General features: G+C 41.7%; 1 protein-coding gene across 1 annotated transcript in view; it reads right to left on the minus strand.

The window, feature by feature from the left end:
- ADGRL3 (adhesion G protein-coupled receptor L3) overlaps positions 1–17,415 on the minus strand; it is a 304,411-nt gene that overhangs the window by 23,068 nt on the left and 263,928 nt on the right. Inside the window, exons 19-22 of the mRNA XM_042811914.1 lie at positions 8,892–8,918; positions 5,512–5,680; positions 3,072–3,197; positions 446–542 (exon numbers count right to left, since the gene is read on the minus strand). Of these exons, the coding sequence (XP_042667848.1) occupies positions 446–542; positions 3,072–3,197; positions 5,512–5,680; positions 8,892–8,918 (419 nt within the window). The remainder of the gene's footprint in view (positions 1–445; positions 543–3,071; positions 3,198–5,511; positions 5,681–8,891; positions 8,919–17,415) is intronic.

Consider the following 17,415-nt stretch of genomic DNA (forward strand, 5'->3'; position numbering starts at 1 on the left):
CACAGAGACCACAGAATTGCTACGTACCCAGAGAAATCACAATGTCTGCGATGCTTAACACAGGCAGTATGCTCTCATAACGGCACATTTTCACTGTCAGCAATGAGGCCTGACACCACAGCAGCTTATGGCAGTTTGCTGGGGGAACATGGAGGTTTCTTTTTGACAATGGGGTTGTTTGTTTGTTTTTTTTTTTACCTTTTCCTAATTCCCTTCCAGAAATGACATTCCTTGAAAATGCATGTGTAAAAATAAATGAAGAAAAGAAAACAGGAAACAACCAGCACAAAACCTCCTCACAGTTAATACCGTAACATTTCTTGTGTAAATGATTAGGGTCTCGCACCATCTGAAGTGAGGAGAAAAAGGGGCAATATATTTGACTCATTACATCCATTACAAGAGTTAGAGATACAAAAAAGAAAAAAAAAAAGGTTATAGTTACCTCTGTTGAGTGAAGCTGAACTGTTTATATCTCCAGTAATAAAGGAAGACTCGGACTGCTTTCGAACTGTGTCATTCCACATCCTACGAATCCGGCTCTGAAGAGGGATTGAACCACAGCAGGTAATGAATTTTTAGCAGCCGCAGATAGGTTTCTTTCTGCCTCACTAAAGATGGGCTATTGGGGTGCCTAGCTCAGGATGAGACTTGTTTCTATCCAGCTGTAAGCAAGCAGTTGCTGTTTGGTTATAACCATCTTGTGCATACCAAACACTGTCTGCCTAACTTCATAACACAAACGCCTCTCTCAAATAAGAAGTGCATAATAGGATTGCTCATTTTGCTTACCTCTTAATTAAAAGAAAGCAATAGAAATCACTTGTGAGAGGAACTCAAACCCATGCAAGCTCAAGATTTACCAATATTGCACCAAATAACTGAAAAATAACTTACACACAGAAGCATGCACATTTCCCATATTACCTAGGATAGTCTGTGTCAGTTTTCTGCAAAGCATTGAACAGTTGCTTTGTTTCTTGGTGTCCCTGAATGTGTGGAAGTTTTTGTAGCTACTATCCATATTGGGGAATGTAGGCAAAAAAAAAAAAAAAAAAAAAAAAAAAAAAAACCACAGCAAATGAGTAATTTCTATTTTTCCCTACTGAAAAATCCGTAATGATTTTGCTATCAGTGTTATGGCTTCTGCTGGTGGGGAAACAATGTCCCAAACATGTTGGTCTTCTGTTTTGCTTCTCAGACATGAAGTAGAGCATTTACTTTTGTGGCTTTTACACCACTGCCTTGCTCTTTCCCCACTAGACCTTTCAAAAAAATCAAAAAGTCAGCTGTGCACATCTTGTGAACATCCTGCTGCAGACCCACGCCTCATCTCACACAGTATGTTGAATGTATTCCACAGCTACATGAAAGGACTGCTAGGCCATCTTGGAGATCCAGAATGCTGTTTGCCACTGTGGCAGACTATGTTTCTCCTAGTCAGTGAAAAGCCAGTGCTCCCCATAGCGGGGTCTTAGCCATGTGAGATCTCCCAGGGCTCACTTGGTCACAGCTTGTTCTCCAGTCGTTAACCACGTACTAATGGCATCTCCTAAGCATGCATTAGTCCTCTAGAAATTGAACCAGAACGTAACATGCAGCCCGTGGACTTTTATAGCGGTTCTTTTTCACCTGGGCATTTAATCTATTGCATTCCTCTGACATGATCCATATGGATTAACTATTCTGTACCCTAAGTGCTTTTCAGAGGACAAAACAAAAGAGATCTAATGAGTTGTGCTCCTCTTGGACTTTTCATAAATCAGGAGTCAGATATATTCTACAGCGCAGATCTACATCTACTCTCTTTCTCCCACAAGAGGTTTCTCCTGCCTCTGATAGGGCTCAAACACTTCCACTCTTTCCAAGAACAAGCTTGTAACAGAAAATAACCAACCACAGTACCTCAAGCACTCCCTGTGACAAGGGGACTGCCCTCAGGAGTCAGTGCAGTGCTGAGGCTGCCAAGGAGGAGGCCCACATCAATGTTACTGGATACAGTATCTTTGTATGTTATTGATTACTGTGGGATTTGACGGCCTACTGGGGAGAAGCTCCATATTCTATTGCTGTTATTTGCCCTGTATTACATCCACACCTAAGTAAATGCCAAAGTGGAGTTCTTGGATGACATTTTGGAAGCCATTCAAAATAAATAACAATTTGCTCCAAGACATAAATCACAAACTGTGTTTTCCTGGGAGGTTGTAAACTGGTATTCGCTGCATGTGTTTCATAGTTTAATAGCTGAACTGTCACATATAATTACTTCCATTAGTAATACTGAATAAATTTGTATTTGGTTTCTATTGATTAAGAAGTAAGCTTCTTCATTCTCCATCGTTCCATAAATCTGTTCTTGTACATACAAGTTAGCTTGAAAATGACTAAAATTACAAGCTACACAAAATATGAAACTTAGGTGACCAAAACATAACAAATCCTGTGACTGAATGAGATAATATGGCCCCAGTGGGTTACTTTAAGAGATAAGCTGAGGAAAATCAAGTGAGATAATGGAACTGATCAAACCACTGAATGTCAGAAACTAAGCCTTTTCACTATGAAGGCTATTGCAGCACTCTTGTAGTCTTTCTTTTTTTTTTTTTTTTTTTAAGCAAGAAAAACAGTTATTTTATGATTTCTGTACGTGGTGACAGCAGTGACAACAACCGTGAGATGGCAATTAAAGGACATGCTGGGTTGCAGTACAGCCAACAAAATGCTCCCAAGCTCCTGATCTCCACAGAGAGCAGGTAGGATAGCTCAGGTTATGAGCAGTCACCTGCCTCTGAGAGGCAAATGTGGACTTTTTGTGCCCACTGCAATTATTCAGGAGGTTCTTGGAGAGGTACTAATTGCAAACAAATCCCAAGAGAAGCAACCATGTTGAATTCAGGTCTGGGAAATGGGGAAATCTCTGCAGCTGCAATGTAGGTAGCTCTATGGCAGCTTCTTGGACTCCTACCAAACTTGCTGGAGGGTGAGGCACAGAGGAGAGCTTCTCACCCAACATGGAAATTGATGCAGAAATGCCAAGTCTTGGGGCAAGGACAAGAAGCATGGGTTACCTGTGAGCCTGTGGAATATCTTCCAGGTGTCCGTGACCCCGAGGTTTTTCCTGAGCCAATAGAGCTCTCTGTACTTTTCCCACTACAGCAATGTGTGCGCAGGCATTTTCCGTACTCTTTACGTACCTAGCCAAGGAAACAGTAATGGTGGTTAGTGGGTAGCTCCTCCTCCACCCCACAGCCTTAAAACTGTCAACATGGCTGCTGATTTTTCCTTGGTGGTTCATTAAAATGATAGCTATTGTGGGAAATGAGCCTATTTTACACCTTGCAGCTGACTGCTCCTGCAGTGTTAGCTCACCATTTATGAGGGCGTAAGGGACTGCTTTTATCTGGCAAAGCTGCTCATTGACACCAGTCAGTTGTAGCTACCTCTGAGGCACATCAAAGGAGCACTGCAGAAACTGCAGATACACTATTTATGACTGAAAATTAATATCCTCATAGATTTGATGTAAACTGGCATATTGGCTCATCAAGGTACTAAAAGTTATTGCTTCTGGCAGGGGACTAAAAAGAAAGATTCCAAAAGAAACTTATAAAAGCTATTGATTTAAAAAATATATATATATATATATATATATATATTTATTGCAGTTAAACTGAAATTTGAGGAAACTGTACAGCCAGTAGCCCTAGAGACTGTATTGTCAGTCTGTAGGGGCAGCTAGAGCCTGCTTCTCCACAGCACTGTGCCGGGCATGTTTTAAATGGGCACTGCAGGCAAACCTGGACACCTCTTCACCTGCAGGAAAGCAATGTCACCTTCATGGGAACTGTGCTGAGCTGTGCCAGGGCAGGAGCTGGGCTTTGGCTGAGCTTCATGTCTGCGTATGTGTGATTTTAATAGGCAGCAACACCCAGAAAGTAAATGGGGCTAGGCTGAAAATGAACACATTGCACTGAAAAACCAAACGCAGGTCATGTTGCCCATTGATGAAAAAAAATAATAATAATACACACATGAACTAAAACACCAGTTGTGATTACTTGGAGCACACAGTTAGCTGCAAAATGTCTCTAGACCATCTACGAGCATTTGAAAACTCTGCAGAACAACTGTTTAAACAGCAAATTACAGCTTTTTCATTAGGCTTTTCCTTAAGAGCCTGAGACAAACACAATACCACGAGTGCCCAATACGCTCGAGTGCCTAATCAATCCTTTGCTGAGGGAAAATAATTCAATTGCTTTAATTAGCCACCCACTGCTTGCCTCTCTGCAGCTTTCTGCTGATTTTCTAGTCCATGATAGATAGGATTTTTTTTTCCCCCTCTCAAACCATTCCTCTTTCAGCTCTCGGATCAGAGAGATGCACCCCCCCACAGCCAGCTACTGGTTGCACTCTCCTCTCCTCTATGCAGTTGTAAATCAGGAACAACCCCAAAGGCATCAGTGGTGGTTTAAGAGCATAGACTGGCTTGAGGCAGAATGGCAGAAGGGATTTGAATGCCTACTGAACACCCTAGGAGGGTACAGTGCCATGATGGGATGCTGTGCTGGAGACTGAGGCAGCTTAGTTACATTGACAGATTGGGACTCAGATGTATCCACATGTAAACTCTTCTATATGCTTATCTTGGATATAGAGTTTGGCCTGTGAAACCAAGATGTACATCAACAATTATCAGTAGGTTTGCACAGACCGAGAGAGATGTGCACTACTAAGTTCCAGTGGAGAATAAAATGGTTCTTAAAAATATTTATTACTGACTGTCAAAGTTTGTAAATTTGATCTACATATGCATGAGGAGATTTTTATTTCTCTTTTTCCAACTGGGATTTACCTAAGTTATTCCACTGTTACCTCGCAATGTTAATTGGGGCATATTTCAAGTTCCACCAAGAAGTACTTACTGTGCATGGAAGATTTTCAAAAACCCACATTACAACCAAGCTATGCAAAAGCTAGCGAACTGTTGCAGAGCGTGGCTCCTTCTGCTCTTGAAAAAGTAGGAGAAGCAGCCCGTTACATACTTTCTCCAATATATACTACTACAGAAAGGGGCTGTTTCCTGCAAGGACTGCAAATGAAGATGTATAGCCCCATTTTGCTGTGACACACAAGGACCCTCTGGATGCTTGTGGTGCTACTTACGCCTCACACTGGTGTAAGGAAAAGGAGAATCTGGCCGACAGCAGGCAGAGCCCTTTTGCAGGTTTGCTATCGCAAAGCCCTGCAAAGCACGAGTTGCCTTGTGCGCTGCCTCCAATGTGCTCACCGCTAGCACCCTGGCTGCTGAAATGCCATTGCCACATATCTTCGTTATTGCCTCACTCCCCTGCCAGTTTCCACTCTAAATACCACCCCTATTAGGCACACGGAGACAAATCTGCTCGATCTGAATTCAGGGCACATGCGCCAACACTATGCTGTGGTTGTTAGGCAACAAAACACACTGTTACCACCGCTTGTGCCGCTGAGAACCGTCTGTCTTACCTTTTTCTGGAGGACACAATGGAAAATGAATATAAACATTCCCTGCAGAGAATTGAATATGGTGAAGAGATACGCCATGATGACTGTGCTTTCATTAATATACATGAGTCCAAATGCCCAGGTCAGTCCTAATAGGCAGAGCAGGGCTATCGCACCTATCACCCAGGACCTGTTAGAAGAAACAAAACAAAAAAAAAGAAAAGGATTGGTCTTTCATCTATAAAATATGGCACATGTCTGCAAACAGGGAGAGCTTTGGCCATGGTTTTAGTAAAAAGAAAACAGCACATCAAAATGAGCTGTAGGGATTTTTGTCTTCAGTTGGATGCAGTTTACAAGTCTTGGAGCTTGAGTAAATATACGAAAATGGAAATGTTATGAGAATGGAAATTCATCATAACCAAAGCGTCTGCAGTGTTTCTGGCTTTTTTTCCCCATTTGTTTAATGTAAAAGCAGTGTTTATGTATATGACACAATGTAGATGCCGTTTCTGTAAATGGCAGGAAAAAAAGAAAATAAACCAACCAAAACAACTATGAATGTCACTTTTTTAATGGCCACTGGTTTGCCTGGGGCAGGAGCGCTAGCTGGATTAGCTTCTTTACAACTACCACCAAGACACATTTACTGCTGCCCTTTAGCTGGTCTCCCATAAGAGAGCCAGCCAAACTACAACAAGCAGGTACTTGCCAGATCATCTCCTTGCAAGGATGCTCTCTGACACTGCTTCACACTGCTCCATGGTGAAGGAAAATACAGACACGCGTCTATGTGCCCACACACCATGTCTGCTCCAACAGCAAACTCTGTCCCAGCAAGCTTCTGCAAGGACAGACAGCATCTAACTGTCTTTCCACTGAGAGAAATGGTGCCTCTCTACTCCCCGGAGAGGCCAAGGACAACCAGAGGACCTGGGCCATGGGATTGTTGTTGCATATCATTTTTTCAGTTGGATTTTAGGCAGGCTGGGAGGGCAGGGGAAACATTCCACATTTCCCCTTCCCCGCTAAATAAAGTTAATCATGTGCTAAATTGACTTCTCAGAGGCTGATCTTCCAATATGAGAAAAAGAGGTAGTGTGGAAAGCAGCATGGGGGCAGACTGGGGACCGGATCCTGCTCCTAACCACCAACCTCAATTTCCAAGTTCTTATTTATCTTGACTTTATGAGAATGGCTGCCACATAGGGGAGAGAACCAGCTACCAGCTGGGAGACACAGCTGCACAGCAAGCAGCACTGTGAGCATCCCTTTGACCTTTCCTTCACAATTCTTTCCTCTTCCCTAGAAACAAGCAGGTACTGCATCATAAAAATGAATGAAATAATACCAATCAGTGATGCCTACTTCTGCACCCCTTCCTCACCATTAACCCGTTGGTTCTCCAGAGCAGATAAGTCTGCAGCCAGCCAATATCTCTGTTTCTTTGACTGCCTGAAGCAGCTCTAGCTGCTACCAAAGGCTCATGGAACAATCTGCCTATGTTTTGGTTAACTGAGATGCTCCAGCCCCGCAGAAGCATGAATGGGGCCTGGGAGTATCTGGGTTGCTCTCTCCTAGGCAGGGCATGGGGTAGGAGAGAGAAAGATGAAGCAGCAATAGCTCAGAGGAAAAAGCCCAGTGCAGGGCAGACTGACAGTCTCCCCTGTTGAGACTCCACAGCACCTGCAGCTGTGAATCCCCTTGCTTTTAGCAGGGCTTGTAGCAAACAGAAGCACACTGCTGTTCTATTAATGTTTACTATTGTTTTTCTTTAGGTATTAGAATGAAAATACAGCAATATTCCTTCCACTGGAGTTTATAAAATATGTATTTTCTGAGCACATGGCCAGAAGAGCTCCCCAAGGTAACTGCTTACTTAAGTAGTTCTTTAAAAATCACTATTATGTATCTATCAGACCAGAACAGTTCCTTTGAAGCATTTCCAGCCAATCCCGCTAATAAATATTTAGCATGATGCAAATTGAAAAGGCATTCTCAAAATCCTTTGGTAAGGTAGACACTAGATAACATTTACAGCATTCACCACTTGGTATATTTTTCTCCCTGAGATTCCACCATCAGTGAGAGCACATTATAATTTTAATGGTATGCCAATTTTAAAAATACAAATCTTTTTATGTCATTAATTAAAAAAAAAAAAAAAAAACCTACAAAACAAAAAAACACCAAAAACAAATGAAGTGAAAAATACTGGGTTTTTTTCCTCTCCCTTCTCTTTCTCACCATGATCAAAAGGTTCCTCCAATTACAAAGACTTCTAAAAACGATCCACAGAATATCAGGAAACTATACTGCCCTGCACTGCAGCCAACTCTTGAACCTGATTAAAGAGCCTTAGGCTGCAGATGTGTGAAACAGTTATTGAGCAATGAGAGTGGAAATATGCTACCTTTAGTGATGGAAAGGAATCTTTGGGTTAGAAGACCCTCAACAGTGCAAACTGTACGAGATACAGGATTGTGCTTCAGAAAACAGACCTGGAGATAAAGAGGGCATGGAGATTACTTTGAATGGCTCCATCCCGTGCCCGCAGAAAAAAAGGAATCAAGAAATGAAAGAGAATATGGGAATGATGCTGCAGGAATGAACACAAAGGACTCTTCACCAGAAGAACAAACTGAAAGTCTACTGCAAAGTTGGTCAGCTTTTATTCTGTGTTACTGTGCTTTGCTTTTTGGTTGCAAGAGAGAAAGCACGGATGCCCTAAGGCATGTAATTTCTGAGCATTTTTGGCTTGCTTTGCAGGATTTTTTTTTGGTGTGGCTTGTTTGTGGTTTTTGTTTTTCTTTGTACAGACTTGCTGTTGGTTTTCCACAATTTCTCTTTTCCATAGTGCAATTTTGTAACAATAAAGAAACAAACATATAATGTTTTGGTATAATTGAAAATTAGAGACAATTGGGTACTCCACTGTGGAAGGAGATTATCCGCTGAATACAGATTAGTTTGCACTGCACCCATCAGCCAGAATGGGAATCACATGGGTTATCACACATGCTCTTTTCTGAAAATTTTCTTCTGTATTTACATTACCACAAAGCACCCTCAGTGCTGGAGCACAGTAGACCAGAAGGTTGCTATTGGTATAACAAGTCTGTATTAAACACCATTTCTTCAGAATATTGCATATACTTGAATTCAAGTAACGCCCAATCAAAGAATATACAGCCAATATGGTAGCAATTGGTTGGCAATACATATGCAGAACATTAACTCTGCACGTTAGCTGTATGCCTGGCCATTTTTCTGCACAGTTTGCTCTTCTGCCTCAAATGCGAATGACAGAAGCTTTAATGATTTTTCAATATTGATCTGACAGCTGGTTCATGGGACCACACTGATAAATGAAATTTATCAGCCATTCAGGTCATTCTTACTTGATGAAGGGTCTGTTATCCTCATAGCTAAAGAATGCGTAGACATAAAGACAAGAACACCAACATTAGAAATATAATGACATATAGAGAATATAGCTTGCTGCTCATCCCCCCTCCCTTCTCCCATCAGCCACCACCAAAACAAAAGCAAAGAGCATCAAGTGTCATTAGGTATGCTTGCTGCATGCGAGCCAGTCTGACTCACTGCCCTGTGACCGAGTAAGGCTTTGCACATGGAAGCAAGCATGACCAGCTGCGAGCTGCAGCCAGCCCCTCCTTGACTTGGCTCTGACACTGGTCATGCAACTGTCAATTGACTGAAATTTTTGATAAAAAGCCTGGCTCTCACTGAAAAAGACTACCTTTGGAATTCCAGTATAGCTACACAGAAAGCTTGCACACATCCTTGAAGATAAAATCTCACTGCACTTTCAGTACTCTCCACCTGATACGTTGTAGTGTGTTCCTGGAACCTCCTTACTGCTCTTTTTCATAAGCATAATTCCCAACATACTAGTCAGACTACAGCATTATCTTACTTTTGAGAGAATGGTTTCAAGATCTGCCAGTCCCAGCCTCAACCTGGCATGGTCACCCACAGTTTTTTTTGCCCCATTTTTGCCTCACCAAGTCTCTTCAGTGAACTGCAATAGCTTTTCTTCAAGGCTCTGTTTTATCTTCGTACAGGGGAGAAATGTGAAGTCGGTAAACTCAGGTTGCTTTTTAGCTTGAGGTTAATGCTGGGGAGAACTGTCAAAAACACCCAAGCAGTTTGAGCACCATTTCCAACCCATCTGGATGTGGTTGTGCCTAGGAAAGTGCCCAAAGCAAGCGGATGCTTGAACAAGTGAGATGTTCAAACACCCAACTCCCAAGCACTTCAAATCCCTACATGCATGGCCTGTAAGACTTAGTCTTTTACATCTCTTACGAAATACACATCTTTCCTTTTCATTTTACCAACTGAAGTGTTGTAAGAAGCTTAACTCTTGTGTTAGCAACAATTCCAGTCTCAAAAAATTACTCCAGAGTGTTTTTTTCCAGGTAAAGTCTGTGAAATCTATCAGTGCTGCATTAATACTGTGTCATTATCTGCAGTACATAAAAACCATCTCTTAGACAAGAAAAAAGCCTTGGAACAGTCTTAGCTCAGGGGAAAATGTAGCTGCTTATTGAAAAACTGAGATTATATTTACAAACAGTGCACGCAAATAATAGCTGAAGCATAAATCCTTGGAAAACCTAAGCTAATGCAGTCAGAGAGGCTGGAGCTACCATGGGTTCTCCAGAACTGATTTGCATGAATCCTTCCCAATTCCTGGAAGTAACCAAGGGATTCAACCCATTTAATTTGAACTAAGCAGCTCTGATTCCTGGAAACTGGCACCCACAAAAAGCAATTTGTCTCATATAAGAACGGGTACTTATAGCAGGTGAATCTTTGTCGCTCCCTGAAGACACACATTTCTCTAATAATTATGGAGGAAATCTGAAGGATTGCTTAGGCGAGGGCTTTACTTTCAAATGCCTGAAATTAAAAAGCTGATCTTTAGTGACTGTATTATTTCCGTAACCCTGAAAATCCTACTTTACCCCCTTGTGTTTCTTTGCAATCTAGATGATGGATAGTGGATGGTCTACCAAACCATATCAATACGGAATCCATTTTCTAATCTTAAAAAAGCCCTGACTTTACCTTGGGGAAAAGACTTCTTAGTGTTAATTACACATCATGTGAAATTCTTTCAAAATCTTATTTAAGTTAGATGTCTTTCAATTTCTGAAAGTTCTTTCTGCTTTAATTATGAGAAAGGATTGTTTGTATTATCTTCTATTTTCTTTCTTTCTTTCTTTTTTTTTTTTTTTAAAAAGTTGCTCAGATTATCTACTTATATCCTTGTTTAGATGCTTAAGGAATTTAAAAGCTAATGCATCCTAAGCTGCTTCCAACAAACTAAAAAGACAGAAGCTTGGAAATCTGTTTCACTGCCTATCTTTAAAAACACAACATGTACCTTTTTGACACAAGGTGACCGAATTGCCAGAATATGTACAGGGGCAGAGAAAATCTGTGAATTATATTTAACAGTGCAACCCACTTCCATGTATGTAAATTAGCATTATCCTGGTTTATCAAGGCCTTTTTTTTTTCTTTTTTTTTTTTTTCTTTTCCAGCAGGAGTAAGGCAAGAATTTACGCACAGTCATCTTAAAATGCTTCTGAATCAACGATGACTACTATCAGAAAGCAGCTATTCAACTCTCCTTTAAAAAGAACATATGTTAATAAGAACAATATGTTCTTATTTTCAAAAGAGCTTTTTTAAATTTAACGAAGAATGGTATTTGAGCCAGATTTAGAGTAAAACAACACATTTAATAAAGACCAATGTAACTATTCAGACTTTCATACGCTAACATTTTACTCAACTCTTTATGATTTAACAAACTCTAATTTATCACGCTTTTGAGAAGTTGAAGTATTTTCCCATATCTGTTACCAGGAAAAGGCCAGAATGGAGTAAGCATGTGGACTTAGAGCTCAGGCCACAAAATACATGCTTTGGCTAGTGAGTAAAACATGCCAAAGTGATGGCATGGCACACAGAACCTTTAGTAGCTGTTATGAGTGATGAAACTCAAATAAAAATAGATGGATGATGTGCACCATCCGATGCATTCAGAAATGCCCACAGAATTCATTTAAGTATGGCACAAATAAAGTACAGAGACAGATGTTTCCTGAAGGCAAGCACCAGCCTGACACAAAATAAAGCATACTATTGTCTCCCCTCTGTCTACCAATATGAGGCAATAGGGATGTTTGTTTTCTTTGCCTTTTTTTTTTAAGTTTCAAGGATTAGAAAACATCGATTTATTGAACTCCTGAAAATCTACAGGAAGTAGCTGGAAAGTCCAGAACTCCCCTCATAAAGCAGACGGGTTCACTGCTAATTAGTGAAGGAGCGTCTTCATGTGGAGAAAAATCAATAGCAAGCAGTAGAAGAGTGCTTAAAGGATTTGTCTTCACATTTTGTGACAAAGTTACCACGTAAGTGGCACAAAGCCAAATCTTTTTCTAATCACCCTCCTCAGGCCACTGATGTTAGGCACAACAACATTCAAGCAATAATTCCCAGGTCTTGTCTTCTAGCTGCTTTGCTTTGATGGCAGGCCCCCATTTCTCCCCAGCCCACTGGTGCTCATTTGTGGGGTCTTGTTTTGAACGCAGATTGGCTTGGCCATGTGCAAGGGGCTGTGTGCCTTTCAGCTTCCTTTGCAGAAGAAACCCCCAGATTCACACCCTCCCTTAGCCCTGTGTGATGCCCCAGCCCAGGTGGGGTAGCCTACGTCTGTCTTCACTCATCAAAGGCAGAAGTACATTCTTACCCCTCTAAACTTGCCCAGGGAAGTAATGGCTCGCTTTCTGAGATTTGCTCTTAATTATTGCAATTGGAAAGAGCAGTTCTGTTGAGCTCATCTAATTTTCTCCAAGTAATTAATTACCCTCTGAATTGCTTACCCTGTTTATTTCCTTTCTCCTAACTTTGCAAAGGTATGCCATGATTATTCAAAACATACTAATGTGTAACCACATATCTGATTGTTTCCACACCATACAGATTCTGCAAAGCCTTTAGACACGTTTGTGTTTCACAATCAGCACAGGCAGGGCTTGCTGACAAAATATTTAAAATGTATGGCCTTTTAAAACAATAATCATGATTTATGGGTTCACAGAAAGACCTGAGGTATTTAATATCTTCCAGAACACTCTCTCAAATCAATAACCACTGATGGATTTTTTTCTCAACTTCTTAAAGGATGACACCTGTCAGTGGAAAGATTAGTGCTTTACAATCACCATCCGACATTAACACAGCCATCACAAAAGCCATAGATAAAGAGGCAAAACCCAAAGCTAAAACAGTTAGATATTAACCAAACAGTGCTGCAAAAAAACTCATGGAGCACTGGAGAGCAACAAACAGAATCTGATGCTGCAATCAACATCAGTGGGCAAGAAAGGCACACAGATAGAAGTGCAATCTCTGATGTTTTTACAGCATAAGCAGGGTTTCTGTCTCTGGGGTGCACACAAACCCCACATCCTGACTAAATACAAATGTGCTATATCTTCACTTGGCAGGAAGCTTGTAAGTACTTCATTCTGTGCAGTGTGCAGCATCTCCAAGTGGTTCTGCTGGGTTTGCTTTAGGCTGCCTGCTAAAAGTTTGCTCATGCAGAGATGTAGATGAAGATTACATAGAAGCAGCACTGTGCTAACCATGGGGACTATGAAGCACAGCACTTTCTGGACAAGGTCCAGGAAGTTGTGAAGCCAACCACTGGGCTGATGAATGCATCATACTAATGGACTACAGCTCTTGCAGCTCTCAAAGCCATATGGGACACAAAGATCATAGCTTGAGCTCCTGAACTTTGTGTAGTGGGAGATTTCCCAAGGGAGAGAAAAACCTATGCCTCATTTTCAGAAGTATCCAGATCATTTGGCCATACTTGCAAAAAACAAAAACAAAAAACCAACAACAAAAACTAGTCAAGTCTTGCAGTGACAGAGAACGCTGTGCTGTGCAGTGACAGAGAATGCTAGGCCCAAGCAGTGGCTCAGGATCTCTGGTTTTACCCTGCTACCAGGTTTTTCTTTCCTGGACTGGAAATAAAAGGACGGTTCCTTTCTGAAAGGCATCTATGGTGTTGCTGTTTTCTCAGTCTGCTGTCCCAGAAGTTAAAGGAGTCCAAAACTGCAGCATGCAGCACAGCTGGCTGGGAAGGAAAAGTTTTCAACGTGTCATTCTTCATAGCCCAGTCAAGATGTCTTGCTACTTTGTCAGCAGGGCCATATGAAAATTTTAGAAGAAAGTCTGCTCTTTACAGGCACTGCAATTTTATTTAATACTGAGTTACAGGTAATGCACCAGTCGGGATTTCAGGTCATGGGCTCACTGTGGATCCTGTAACCGTTTGCACTCACTAACTTTTGTTTCAAACTCTGTGCACCTTTCTACCACTCAAGTCAACATATGCACCCCATCACACCTGCACAGAGGTCAGCATGAGTGCACATCAGCCCCTCTCCCTGCTTACTGCCCAATCTGCTGCTTTGCAGAAGGAAGGGACCCCATCCCACTAGGTAACACAGACCTTCAGCTCTTACTTCAGTGGCAACTGAGGATGCTGAAGGTACAGGATTGGGCCTTCTGCATCCACTGTCATACCCAGGCGCTGGGCTGGGCAGGTTTCTAAGAGCTGGAACCGTATACCATGCTGCATACTCTGTGTGCTCCTAAGAAGCTACAAAGCCAGAAGTAAAGAAGGATTAAAGTGCTTCTGCTCTGCAAGTCCAGTCCCCCATGTGAATCTAATGCGATTAGATTCCAAACCCTTCAGCATCACAAACTATTTCCAAGTTGCAGTGTCTGAAAATCAAAGATCCAGAAGCCAGCAGATGAGTTGACCAAATCTCAGTACAAAAATACGAAATAATCCTTGCTGTCCCTCTACATGTATTTATTTATTTATTTTTAACATCTAAAAGCACAAAAGAAGCTCCTTTTAGCAAAAAGATATTAACACAGAAAATTATTTGTCTATATCAGTAAAGTGAGCACTTCCTGCTGCAGGAGAAGGCATCCTGCATTTTCAAAACCTAACTCATTTCTCACTGCACCAAATCCAGGATGTTTACTTTTTCTGCATTTCAATCAGCTGAGTAAATAAAATGAGATTGGTAACCCTCTGTTCCTGCCAGCACAATACTGCTGTGTTAAATCAAGGATTTCATTTAAACAGTTCAGCAGATGATTTTTGGAAGTTCTATTTAACCTTTATTTTAAATTTCATACCTAACTCCTCATGAAGAGCTTTTTATGACTTAAGAAAGCCCACAGGATTTAAGAAACAAGCTAATCTGGAGGATGGAATTAGTCATGTCTCTTTAAATAAAATACATATGTTGAGAAGCAAGAAAATGAGCAGATAATCACACCCATACAACATATGGGGAGAGAAGGATATGGAAATGTTTGTGAAGCTGAAAAGGAGGCACATCATGAAACGGGCTTCTCATCTTTGTGCCTGATGCTGTAGTATGACTGACCCTACTTCCCAGCAAGACAAACTTTGTCTATGGCATGTAATTTCCCTTGTCTCTCCCTGCCTGGGCCAGACTCCCTGAAAAAGCCCAGATTCGGCTCCGTAAAGTTTTATACAGCAATAATGAACGTTGAGCTTTTTCATTTGGCTCCTGCCTTTTGCTTTTAGATTGCACATTCTCAGGTTTGTTTCTGTAAGCCTGTGACCAAGAGACTCCTATGGAAAAAGAAAGAAGAGTATGGTGCAAGTCTTGTTTAATTTGGGAGCTGAAGCTCCAAGAAATAAAAAAAAGAAAGGTTTACCAACGCAAGGCTTGCTGTAAACTCCAAGTGGCATTGAAAGTGAAGTTCTTCATTGCTATTAGCTCTCCTTAGAACTCCATGATCTGAAAATCAGACCTGAATTGGATGCAAAGGGGTGTCCTTTGGGAAGACAAATGGCTGCTTAAGACACATTGCAATGCCTACAAGAAACATTGGTATCTTGCTGTCTGAACAAGCATCCTCAACCAGGATAGCACTGCAGGTTAACCTGCTTCCCGGTGCTTGAGGACACAGACAAATGGTATTTCCCCTCTCCTAGCACCTCTTCTTGAGCTTGGGTTTCAGTGATGGAGTCTATGACGGCCCCCAAAACTACTGACTGTATTTCTTAGAGGGAAGATTATCAGATGAGAAATGCAGCTATTCACTGTGGAATAAATCCAAGTGAGAGAAAATAATTACTGAAGTCAGCTGAGTCAAATTGGCTTTCTTCAATTCAAAAACTGAAGAGAACATACACTTTTTTATTTATCCATTAAATCAGCGCTGTGTGCCTTGAGCCTCAGCCCACGTGAAGCTCCCGTGCAGCCAGTGAGCCCAGGGGGGCTCATTTTGGTCATCTGGGGACTAGGGAGTGGAATTGATTTTCTGAAGTGCAGGACATTTCTGCATCATCCACGTTAATGGGATTTCAGCATGTGTTCCTGTGAATCCAGCCACAGTAAAAAAAACATTCCTTCCTGCGTGTTTGGAATAAAAATGTTTTGAAGGGAATCTTACATTTTTGCTGGAGTACATATCCTTTCGTTGAGGAAGAAGGGATGGGAGCATGTTTATACAAGAATGAAGAAAGCTGCAATAAAACCACAATGTGCCAGGATTAAACCGCTGCAAGGTGCCCCTAATTAATACCGCCTCTTCAGAAACAAAAGGAGCTCCCAGCTAAGAGCCTGATTATCCCTGTCTGCAAGAAAGAGAACTGAATTTCTTGGATGACTTTTGGGTAGGTTTCAATTGCGCTGGATGAACCTTTCCAGCAAACCCAGGACTATGGCCTGACACACTTCTTTTTGAAAGGGTCCCCACAAGCTGTGCTTTTCAAAGAGCACCCAGGTGGCCTTGGCAAAAGCCAAGCTATGCCCTGGCTAAAGCAATAATGCACCTACATGGGACAAAAGAGGAATGAAAAAGCCCTCCAACTGACAAAGCCCTCCACTGCCTGCCTTCCTTTTTAGTGGGTATGTAGCTTAGCAGCTAAAGCTTCCATGTCACTCTTCCAAAGCAAATAAAATCAAATCTCCCTGCCCACATAACTACAGTACAGAAGAATGTCAGAAAGGCTGGTGCAGCTGTGGGAAACATCAACATATCTCAGCACTGCAAGGTACACCACACAGCAATGAGAAGACAACAGATTTCAGTAGATCTGGTGAAGACCATGGCTGGATTACCATCAGTACAGCCCCTTCTTTCTTGCTCCTTTACTAATGCCCTGAGGTTTCTAATGAGAAACACTTAAATAGCTGCAGATTGAGGCTGTCACCCAAGTGCTGTGCACTGTCACACAACACAAAGGTGTTTTAGGAGGTGGTTCATCTGAAATCCTACATTTTGCACAGAGATTGAGGCTTAAGCACTAGGCAACACCTGGGTGATTTGTCATGCTGGAGCATCTGACACAGGTTGGATGAAAGCCTGTTGTGTGGTGACTCTGTCCAGCAAGCAGCCAGTCTACATGCCTGACCACCCGGGAAGGGTTTGATGGATGGAAAACTTCAGAACCACGCTGGACTAACTCACATATAGATGTATTTTCCTTTGTCACATAAGATTTCTTACAGGAATGTGAATATAAAAAAGATGCAGTGTACTCCTGTCTCCGACAGTGTGAGACATTTCACACATCTAACATCCACCCGGCACGATAGAAAAGCATGAATCAGAGGCTCAGAGCTGCTCAATTCCAGAAATCCTTCTACACAGCAGCAATCTCTGGTAAAACAGCCTCACAGCTGCTCTAAAAGTATTCCAGCTGGTGTCATGCCTTCCTAAGGAACCATCTGCTAGCAAGAGTGCATCAATACCATACCGATATGCTGACAGTCTCCACCTTCTAGGCTAGAGATGCAAGTGGCATAGCGCTTG

The sequence above is a fragment of the Centrocercus urophasianus genome, unplaced genomic scaffold (genome assembly GCF_019232065.1).
Source record: "Centrocercus urophasianus isolate 14NV4802_14NV808 unplaced genomic scaffold, USGS_Curo_1.0 seq_13, whole genome shotgun sequence".
In the NCBI taxonomy this organism is placed as follows: Eukaryota; Metazoa; Chordata; class Aves; order Galliformes; family Phasianidae; genus Centrocercus; species Centrocercus urophasianus.